Source organism: Synchiropus splendidus, chromosome 10 (genome assembly GCF_027744825.2).
Source record: "Synchiropus splendidus isolate RoL2022-P1 chromosome 10, RoL_Sspl_1.0, whole genome shotgun sequence".
Taxonomy (NCBI): Eukaryota; Metazoa; Chordata; class Actinopteri; order Syngnathiformes; family Callionymidae; genus Synchiropus; species Synchiropus splendidus.
This window is the reverse complement of record NC_071343.1, coordinates 19,108,252-19,119,709: the sequence shown is the minus strand read 5'-3', so window position 1 is coordinate 19,119,709 and position 11,458 is coordinate 19,108,252. Positions and strand designations below refer to the sequence as shown.

General features: G+C 46.4%; 1 protein-coding gene across 1 annotated transcript; it reads right to left on the bottom strand.

Annotated features, from left to right (window-relative positions):
• Positions 1-1,395: 1,395 nt before the first annotated feature.
• On the bottom strand, positions 1,396-10,382 carry LOC128766300 (lactase/phlorizin hydrolase-like). Its single transcript, XM_053877822.1, has 13 exons — positions 9,920-10,382; positions 7,739-8,376; positions 7,020-7,665; positions 5,392-6,945; positions 4,238-4,506; positions 3,764-4,054; positions 3,498-3,696; positions 3,195-3,385; positions 2,997-3,103; positions 2,413-2,544; positions 2,107-2,330; positions 1,705-1,941; positions 1,396-1,613 (listed from the first exon to the last, which is right to left on the bottom strand). Exons 1-13 carry the CDS (start codon positions 10,380-10,382, stop codon positions 1,396-1,398), a joined length of 5,169 nt encoding a protein of 1,722 aa, XP_053733797.1.
• Between the last annotated feature and the right edge of the window lie 1,076 nt (positions 10,383-11,458).

Below are 11,458 nucleotides of genomic sequence, written 5' to 3'. Positions count from 1 at the left end.
GTCTGACCGCTGCGCAAAGCCTTCTCCAGCATATCCCAAAGCTTCTCAATGGGGTGAAGGTCTGGACTCTGTGGTGGCCACTCCATGTGTGAAAATGATGTCTCATGCTCCCTGAACCAGTCTGTCACAATTTGAGCCCGATGAATCCTGGCATTGTCATCTTGGAATATGCTGTGCCATCAGGGAAGAAAAAAATCCATCGATGGAATAACCTGCTCATTCAGTATATTCAGGTAGTCAGCTGAGCTCATTCTTTGAGCACATAATGCTGCTGAACCTGGACCTGACCAACTGCAGCAACCCCAGACCCAGGATCCAGGTGGAGACTTTTTTTTGGCCAGGCAGTGTATTTGCATGATTCTCTCACATACATTGTGTGTTCTAGTTTTGTGCTTATATACACACTCCACAGTAAGTAGCTACTGGGTCTGAAATGTCAATTTGTGAATACAACTGTTCTTGTTTTTGTTCTTCAAATGTAGTCTTTTATTCCCTCCTATTTCTCACATCATCAAGCTCTTGAAATCAAAAGCTCTTTCCCAGTTGTAGTCTTTCATCTGTCTGGCTTTACAGTCAGACGGCTTCAGGATTTTAGTGTTTCATTTGCAGTGACTTCTTTCATTCTCATCGTGCTGTTTGAAAATCTTTCTAAACGGATGATGTAATATCGGTTCACGCAAAGCAGTGAATCGACCTGTTGGCATTTAATTAGGATGTGAGGTGACCTGGCTTCACTCTGGGGGAGGTTCATGTTGTCTCCAGAGGACCCTTGTTGGGGGGAGCCAGCAGAGCAGACTCCCACCTGTGCACTGACTCAAACATCCTGTTGTGAGTGTGGGTCACCGTGGAGACCAGATGCACACACACACACACACACACACACACACCCAAGTGCGCCTGGACTGGACATAGCGTTTCCTATGTATGGAATTGAATGTACCAAGAGGAGTCCCTGTTGAATGATATGCTCCACTTGGAATCCAGGAAGTGATGATCAACAGCAACACAAAAACGGATGCAGCGTTCAGTTTAGTTTAAAAAATAAAAACACGTATGTTTCTATCTATAAAAGAGACTATAAATGATATGTTTACCTTCAACAGCAGCAGAGGGAATTTCTGCGGCAGTTGCATTGTTAAACAAAGGCGACATCTAGTGGTTGCAGCTGGCAGCGATCGAAAATCTCAGAAATGCATCACTGCAATAACACTATTATTATTATTCTAATAATTCTATTGAGAATAACCGTCGCCGAGACGTGAATGAATGAGCACGTGAATTGTGCTCCAGTAATAAGTAGAGTCTGTAAACATAGAAGCAAGCATTATACAGCTTTATTTGTTTAAACATTTGGTTCCATGGTTTGTACATAATAAACTGCACTTATCTCCCAACTCACATCCTTTGCATCTTAAAGTCCATTGATTTTCTTTGTGCCATTTTATTTGCTTTCCACAGCTGGACGGCAACGATGAAAACAGCCACAGCAGATGCCAGCAGTAACGCAAACGTGACATGAAGTGCCACCCCAGCATCATCGGGAGAAAGTTGGAGGCCCAAAAAGTCCACCATGCTGGGCTTGGCCACGGGAGGCGGCGTGGTTGCAGAGCTCTCTGGGATGGCAGTCATGGTGGTCGTAGCTGTGGAGAAGGACACGGTTCAAGAGCAGTCGGAAGGATTAGATCTGAAGTGCGACAGTGTTACCTGCAGGTGCAGGGTTCAAGCACTCATGAGGCCCAAGGGCAGGGTCGGGAAAGCCATTGCAGGTGATGATAGAGGCGAAGGTTGATGATGACATTTTGGGGATGCGAGGAAAATTTGGGTCGGAGCGGTTCACAAAAAAGAGTCCAAATCTCTCGGAGAAGCCGGCTGCCCACTCAAAGTTGTCCATCAGCGACCAGGCAGTGTAGCCCCTCAGGTCGACGCCATCCAGAACCAGGGCTGAAACCGCAGCAATATATGAAATATGGATTCTATTACTGCACTCAAAAACATGCAGATCTGTTCAGAGCCCAGAGTGACACGACGATGCCGTGGCTCTGACCACCATGGAGTCTTTGTCAAGTAAGGAAAGGCTGAACTTAACTAAACTCAGTGTAACATCACCTTTCAGGGCCTGGTTGATGTAGGTCTCGTAGTAGTGTCTCCTGTGGATGTCGTTCAAGTCCACGGCTCCACGCTCTGAGATCCCGTTCTCAGTGACGTAAATGGGCGGGTTTCCATACTCGTCCTTGATGAACTTCAGGAGTCTCCGGAAACCAAACGGAGTGATCTTCAGCCAGGAGGAGCCAGAACTGATCCATGTGCGGTCATGGCTAGTTCCAGTGCCCCTGGAGTCAAGGAAACGTCAGGATCATCTGAGGAAGCTCACTGCTGCAGTTCACAGATTGAAGATGTAGCGCTCATCCCGACCTGTCACCTTCATAATCCTGCTGCTTCCCAAGGTCAACAGGGTAAGACAGAACCGTGGTGTAGTGATTCAAACCAAAGTAGTCGTGGGTTCCTTTAATTCTTTTGATTTCTTCTGCAGTGAACTCCGGAAGCCTGGAAACACATGATTCAGCGACCAGCATTCATGCAACATTAATGTAGCACAGTAGAGTAGATACTAGAATAAAAAGTGTTCTAAGGTTTGCGCATGACGAGCGACCAGACTCCAAAACCCATCCACACAAAGAATTGTAAGCACTTCAGAAAAACCCAATAATGATTTCTCAGAAGTAAATCTGGAGACACAGAGATGGAAAAACGTAGAGCAGAAACAGCTAAACACAGGAGATGATGTGATCGTCTGCATCGGTCTTGTTTGCCTTCCTGTCAGCAACATATGTGAGGAACAGGAACATCATATTATTTGAGTATGAAATATCATACTCTGCTATCCATACTTGTGTAGCACAGCTTGTTTCTTACACAAAACTTCAAAAAGCGCACTCACACACGGCTGCATATCAGAGTGACTCCTCAGAGTAGACGAAAGTGTATTCTCCAGTTACCTTGACTTGAGGAGACCTGCAGCAACACTCCTCCTCCGAACTATAGTTTTCATTAACTCAGGATAATCTCCGTTAAAAATGGGATGTGCGAACCAGCCGATGAGGAACTGAAATAAGGTCAGATAAGGATAAGTCATCAGAACAGGGACTTAGCACAAAGCCAAACCCACTACAGGAGCTGCTTTGTTAGGCATCCACCTGCAAATAGCGCTCCACTGCATCCCAGTCCTCTTGCTTGTATGGGTTCTGTGGCTCCGCCCAATCGGAGTTGATGGTAATGGAGATGAGACCCTTCTGTGTTGGACGGTACTTGTCGTTGTAGAGATGCCACGCCTCCGCATGGGCCTTGATCAGGTTGTGAGCAGCAATATACTGTTTACCTATGATGCCTGGATGAATCAAGATGGAGGGAATCCTCCAGTGTGAGTCCATGTTTGACATTGACATTGAGCTTATGCTTCACGTTGCACGGAAGTCGGATGGATGGAATTGTTTTGTCACCTGGAGCAAAAGTCCCGTATCCGTAGCCCAGGTTAGCAACAATGTAGGGTTCATTGAAGGTGATCCAGAATTTGACTTTTTTGCCCAATCGGCTGAACAAGACATCAGCGTAGTCTCTGAATCTTTGAACGATGGTTTCATTCTCCCAGCCCCCGACGAGCTGCAGAGCCAGAGGGAGGTCCCAGTGATACAAAGTCACCTGGAACACAGCAGAGGCGAGACGTTTGTTTTGATCGCACCACACGTGACGATAGATCTGCTCTCACCTGTGGCTCAATGTCAGCAGCTAATAAAGCGTCCACCAGTCTGTGATAGTAATTGAGTCCCGCTTCGTTCACGTGTCCATCAGTGCCATCAGGGAGCACTCTGGGCCAGGATATGGAGAAACGATAGTGTGTGACTTTGAGCTTCTTCAGCACCTCCACGTCCTCCCTGATCTTGTTGTAGCTGTCGCAGGCCACGTCGCCATTGTCACTGCCGTCCACATGCAGGGGGGTGTGCGCAAACTGGTCCCATATGCTCAGGCCTTTACCATCAGCTCTCCAGCTGCCCTCAATCTGAAATGACAGAACAGACATTATCCTACCTCTCTACCCTTCAATACACTGCATTTATGTTTCCTGTTATTGTTGTTATGAATCACTTCTTTGAGAGGTGACATACTTTCCTTCCTGTGGTGTCTAGAGTTACACTGAATGGAACTGTAAAACGGAATGAGATAACTGTTAATTCTGACACACCTGGTACGAGGAACTGGCACTACTCCAGTTGAAGCCGACTGGAAAGAGCCCATACAGCACCTTCTCATCGTCAGGCAGAGGAAAGCCATTATCCTGGATGATATGATGGTAGAAGTGAGCAGAGCGCTTAGGGGTCCGCGGCCGGCTTGGGTTGGTGAAGTCCACATGGTGAAGCCCAAATCCAACTTTGTAGCCGTTGAGCCACTCGAAGGAATCCATGAGAGAAGTTGCTGTGTAACCTTTGACCTTGACACCATCCAGGTTTTGAGCTGAAAGACAAGAATCATGTTTCTCTGTATTTGACTTTGGAAAAAGAGTCATGAAAATACTTTCACCATGAATAAGGTCTAGTGTTTCAGCCTGTACAATCAAGTCAGTCATTTTCACTCCACCTAATGCTTGCAGACCAGAAGAAGAGACCAGTAGCATCAAAGCATGAATGAGAAAACCTTTGTAAAGATGGTAAATCCAGATGTTGGACACATGAAAGTTCTGTTTTTCTTGCTGCTATCAGGTTACTTAGTATCATGCTACTCTAGCTTAACCACTTTTTTCAGTAATAGTCATCTAACACGTCACGAGTTCTGACCCAGTAACCAATGAACGTTACTATGTCCAAGTCAGTGGCGTTACTGTGGTTGTCATTTTCCCTCATGAACATTGTATATTTACTTTACTCGATTGTGTTTGGGTCGTGACTTCATGTACAGGACAGGTTTTCAGCATGACGATAGCATTGGCAAGTTGAGGCCAAAAGGACCTTCACTTCATCGGAGCACTGTATCTAAGAACTGTATGAATAACACAGTGTTACCTGCTGCCTGAGTGAGTCCACCGTTTGGTGCAACTGTTATCCACACAAAACACAAGCCTTATGATCTTAGGCAGACTTACAATTATTTTGAGTTATGACACATACTGCATTGTAGATGTAGCATCACCCTATTTTTAATCGAAGGTGAAAACATGATTTCACTTTCTTAAGATGTGACACCAGTTATATAGTGGTCATAAATTTATGTCTGTAACTTGTTACTGGGTTTACATTTGGGCCTCGCAGTCAAGCCCATTGTGTATTTAAATGTGGGCCTGTATCGCTAAAGGTTTACCTTTCTGAGGAAAAAATGGACAGAAAATATTCTGACGAAACGTACCTTTCAGTGCCTCATCAATGTAGGTTTTAAAGTAATACACTCTGTCAGTATCATCCACCGTGGTTTTAGCGGCTTCAGTAGCGACTCCATTCTCAGTGATGTAGATGTCAGGGTCTCCGTACTCCTCTTTTATCCAGTTGAGTAATCTTCTCAGACCCCAGGCCACAGCTCTCTGTTTGCTGATGGCAGTAGCTGGAGAATCACTCTCCTCAGCTTCTGACAGATCCTGGTCATATTGGTATGATTGAGGGCTGAGGAAAGCTGTGACGTGACTGATGATGTTTGTTGTGTAGTGATTGACACAAAACATGTCTGCAGTTCCTCGGATAAAGCGTTTCTCTTCCTCAGTGAAGGTCGGCAGTCTCGACTCTGGGAGACCCTGGAGTTCACTCTTGTTCCCCACCTGCCACTTCATGGCATCAGGGTAGTCACCGTTCTTGAAAATAGGGTGTGCAAACCAACCGAGGTGGAACTGCAAAGCCCGGTCTGCTGCCACCACTTCACGTCGAACACTAGCGTCGACAGGTTCCACCCAGTCAGCGCTGAGGGCCAGAGACACCAGGCCACCTTGTGATTTTCGATACTTGTCATCGTATGTGTGGTAGACTTTGGCGTGAGCTTTTATCAGGTTATGTGCGACAGCGTAAGGTGCAACTCCAGGCTTCTTGATGCGTGGTGGAATCTCTCCGAGCCCGTACCCAGACCAGGCGATGGTGTGAGGCTGGTTGATTGTGATCCATAGTTTAACTCGGTCTCCAAACGTGGCGAAGCAGAAGTCACAGTAGTCATTAAAAATGTCAATCATCTTGACGTTTTCCCAGCCACCCTGGTTTTGCAGCGCTTGTGGGAGGTCCCAGTGGTAGAGCGTCACCATGGGGGTGATGTTGTACGCTAACAGGCCGTCGATAAGTCTGTTGTAAAAGTCGACACCTTTCTGGTTCAGAGACGTTCTGTTACCGTCAGGAAAGATTCTGGACCAGGACAAGGAGAACCTGTAGGACTTCACTTGGAGAGCTCGCAGCATGTAAAGGTCCTCGTCCAGTCTGTTGTAGCTGTCGCAGGCCACATCTCCGGTGGGATTCCCCGGAATACTTCCAGGTTTTTGGGTGAACTGATCCCAGACACTCGGACCTTTCCCGTCTGTGTTCCAGCCACCTTCGATCTGATAAGCTGACGATGACACGCCCCAACTGAAGCCCTGTGGGAACGTGCCATAATGGTAGAGTTGTCTTTGGAACTTTGACTGGTGGGAGAACTTCTCCCAGACCACTTTGGCTTTCGAGGGGACTTCTGATGGAGGGAGTGGGGAGGAACGGCGAAAGCTCTGCCTCTGTGGGACGTTAGCGACACCATCTTTGGCTGGTCTGAATCCATTTTGCTGGATGATCTCAGAGTAGGAATATGCAGACTGTCTGGGAGTCCTGGGTCTGTCAGGGTCATCAAAGTTGACATGATGAAGCCCAAACCTCTCACTGTAGCCTTGCTTTCCTTCAAATCCATCCATCAGCGACTGGACGGTGAATCGTCGCACGTCCACGCCGTCACGTAATTTGGCTGGACAGAACAACAGCTTTCCAGTTAAACCAACGTTTGCAGCAGAAGTGATTTGAGAATCAAAGCACACTGACCTTTCAGGGCCTCGTTGATGTAGCTCCTCATGTACTCCACTCTGCTGGTGTCATTGAGAGTGTCTCCAGTGGCCTCAGTGGGCATCCCATTCCCAGTGACATACACTGGCACTTTCTTCACCTTCATGTACTCCGCTGAAACATACTTCAGAAGTCGCCTCAGACCCCAGGGAGCTGAGAAGATCCAGTCTGAGACTGTAGAGGGCCACGAAGGGTCCACACTTGTCTGGAGATCTCCCACCCCTTCAGGACCCGGAGCGCAACCACCATCTCTGTTGGTGACCAACCTGGACGTGTAGTGATTCAGACCGAAGAAGTCAGCAGTCCCTCTGATCCTTTCTTTCTCTTTGGCAGTGAACACTGGCAGGACGGCAGGAGGGGCCACGCATGCTTTCTTTTTGTCTTCAATCTGAGTCTTCAGTGCTGCTGGATAATCCCCATCCACAAATATGGGGTGAGCAAACCAACCCAGCATCATCTGCAGGTAGCGGTTCGCTGCAGCCACGTCTTCAGGCTTAGTGGGGTCTTTGGGCTCAGCCCAGTCAGAGTTGAGTGCAATTCCCACGTTCCCTCCTTGTTTGGTTCGGTACTTGTCGTTGTAGACATGCCAGGCTTCTGCATGGGACTTCAAGATGTTGTGAGTCACCTGCAGGGGAAAAAAGAAAGCCAGAGTTAGTGGATGATAAACCACGACAGTAGATGTGTCAGGCGTCCTTTACCTGATAAGAGGCCACCACGTAGTCCTCCACTCCTGGAGCATGCTCACCAGTTCCATAGCCAGCATGACTCACCACCCATGGGCTACTGAAGGTGTTCCAGGTCCTCACTCTGTCTCCAAACCTGGAGAAGCAGAAGTCGGCATAGCTCTTGAAGACCTCAACGATGGAGTCGTTGGTCCACCCGCCTGAGTCTTGGAGTGCCTGGGGTAGATCCCAGTGGTAGAGGGTAACCACAGGTTGAATACCAGACTCAATAAGAGCATTGATCAGCTTGTCATAGTAGAGGACGCCTTCCTCTGATATACTGCTTGAGTGGCCGGTGGGAAGAACACGAGCCCAGGAGATGGAGAACTGATGCGTGTTGACTTGAAGTCCTCGGAGAAGGTAGACGTCGTAGTCTACCTTGTGGTAACTGTCACATGCCAAGTCGGCCGTCTGGTTCATGTAGACATTGTTATCGTGTCCAAAGCGATCCCAAATGGTCTCCCCTTTGCCACCTTCCTTCCAGCCGCCTTCAACCTTGAAGGACTCGCTGGAGGTCGCCCACTGGAAGCCAGCAGGGAAAGATTCGTTCAAGAAATCATCTCGTGCAGGGTCAGCAAAGCTTTTCCAGGTTTCACAGAAGGTGCATGAAGATTCTTGAGGATATTTGCTGAGCCCAACTTGGTTTGGAACCTTTAAACTATTAAAAAAATACAAGAAATTAAAATCAGCGTTGGAATACAGAACATCGACGACCAGTGAGGACAAGACTGGTGTTCTTAAAGTCACAGAAAAACAAATCTCTATACGTTTCTCTCACATCTCACCTTTTTGACATCTCATCGTCTGGACCTAATAAAGCCACCATGTCAAACCCAAGCACACGTTGGTTGCCGTTTCTTAGAGCTGTGAAATAATAAAAATGCACCCAAGAAAACCATCAGAAATCAGCTGCTGTTCTTTATCACAATGGTTTTGCAGCACTGCAAATTCCAAGCAACAGATTACCTTTCATGACTCTGCTGTCTGATAAAAACTGATAAGGCCGACAGCCGATGAGGTTCAGCTCATAAAAGAGGATGGGTTTGTCAACATTCTGAAACACATTTAAACAGTTGGACTTAACAGGAACAAGTTAACACGGTTGACATGCTCTTTGTTACCAAAATCCTGTCCAGCGCCTCTGTTGATGCTGAACCAACTGAGCAGTCATAAGGGATTTTAGCAGACAAGAAATCGATATTGTCCTGCGTGAGATTTGAGAAAAGAAATGACCACAAGTTAGTTATTAATTTCACAAGCGTGCTCAACATTTCCAATGGTATGGTTGTGAGTAAAAATGACAAGAAAATAAACATCACCAAATTCAGGTGTGGGTTTTTGGTGGAAAAAACACATTCAAAACAGTATAAAACTTTAAGGAGAGGAAAAAAATGAGATGAGAAAGTACACATCATTTGAGATTCCACACGGTCCAAAGTTATACGGATGGATTTAATATATTCTTACCAGAAGTCCTGTGTCAGCAATTATTTGGATTTTGCTGCCACTTATTCCAACTGACAGACCTCCATCTGAAACACCAATGAAACAAGTCTCAGTTGTATTTGGATTTAATTTCACATATCGTGTTTCATTTCCGTCACAAGCAACGAAGCGATAAGACACTGTTATCTAATGGAACGTTTTTTTTTTTTTATCACTGTTATTAGCACTCAGCATTATGTTAAGACAAGATTGTAAGTTGTCAACAATGACCAAGATAAGTAAATGACAAATAATGTGAATAAAATACAAAGATATGGCAGCTTTTAAGAAAGTATTCACTCATCACAGTGAGGCACTTCCTTATGGCGCTGTGAATATAAAATAATGAGTCTTTCAGGCATCTGAGCTTTCATATATTACGTTCCAACTGTGAACTCAAATTGCAGACATGGAAGAAAATAACAATAATGGTTTAAAAATAGATAAATAAAGCGACACACCACCGCCACCCACCAGATGGCAGTATTTCCCGCTTGGGCTTTCTGGAAGGACAAGTATCCTCCCTTCAGCCGAGGAAGACAAGGTTACATTTATTGATAAAACTTATTGCTAAAATGTCCAGTGATGTCCAAAAACCTGTCTCTGTTCCACCGACAACTTAAGTTCGTCATGTTAGAGTGCAAAAATAGCTATGTCATTTTAAGTAATTACCTGTGTTGGGAAACAGCTGCTGAAAGCGCTTGTGTGTGGAGGCTTGAATAAGTCGGATGTTCTTCAGTTCTTCTGGCTGCAGATCTTCCAGATGGCTCAGTGTCAGCCACACATCTGCCTGCTCTCCGAACTCAGCGAAGGCAAACTCGGCATAGCGCATGAACATCTGCATCACCTCCGGGTTGTCCCAGCTGCCGTGGCTGGATCTGAAACTGTCTGGCACCGATGATCCATGTAGAATCATGAGGGGTTTAAGGCCCATCTCATGCAGCTGAGTCAACAGGGTTCGGTAGCAGACCACCACTGACTCCTGCGGTTGGCTGGTGGACCCTGAAGGAAGGAGCTGGTCCCAAGATAGTGGCACCTTGAAGTGGGTCACCCCTCTGTCTTGGAGGTACAGGAGGTGTTCTCTGGAGCCAGGTGGCATCTGTCTGCTGCAGTCAAAGACTCCTTGGTCGTCCATCAGAGGTCCTGCCAAAAAAATGGCCAGAGCAGGATCATCGCTCCGACACACACTGGCACTTAGTAGAGCCAACAAGAGAAGCCTCACAAGAACCAGCATATTCTCCAAATACAGATGTGTTAGCTAATGTGAGCATTTATACAGGATCTGTTGCAGGCCCGACCTCTCGGTGCGACTGTGGTGTGATAATCCACTGTATCGAAGGTAGCGCATGCTGATTTATGATGCCTTGGGTGAGAGGTCACGGACTTCATAATAACTGATAATGGTCACAGATCCTCCAAGGACACCCGCTGTTTGATATTGAGAATTATGTGCACATTACAAGAAAAAAACAAAGGTTCCCTTTTTTTAGTACTCGAATTTTTAGTACTTGAATGAATGAAAATAGTGTCGCTGGTTTATCACCTTGAATGGTAAAGCAGTGGTAAATGTGTTGACAGTGGTGGTCACAGAACTGTCTTGTGTTGCTGCTGGATGAGTTCCTTTGCTTGGGCCTGCTCACAAATGGGTCTTTTCTCTGCCCCTTCTTTCCTCCCGTCTTAGTGTTTCATGAGCATTTCTGTACTGAATGGCAATGCTCACCACAAGTGGTTGCCAAGAACCTCACGATACGATTCACATTGCAATACTTGGACCATGGCATAGAACAGTATATTACAATGTTACCGTATTTTCCGGACTACAGAGCACACCGGAATATTAGCCGCACCCACCAAATCTAAGAAGGAAAATGGATTTTGTTCATACATAAGCCGCACCGCTCTATAAGCCGCGGGTGCACCGTTGCTGTCTGCGCCACAGAAAATGCATGAGGATCACTTCTAGCGATCCTCTAGTACTAGTTTTGAAAACGGGGTCCAGTGTCGAGACTGACTCATGAAACAATCTTGCCAATGTTCTGAACTCCAGTCATGAACTCCGCACATTTTATTTACATTTAAAGTGTTCAGAAAGCACTGTTTTCACCCTCCAGTAGATCGTCTCTGTCAGCAGAGCTGCGGACACGCGGGCGAAAACAGCGCAATTTGAGCGCTTTAAAGGTAAATAAAACGCCCGTGATGTCATCGGTTTGA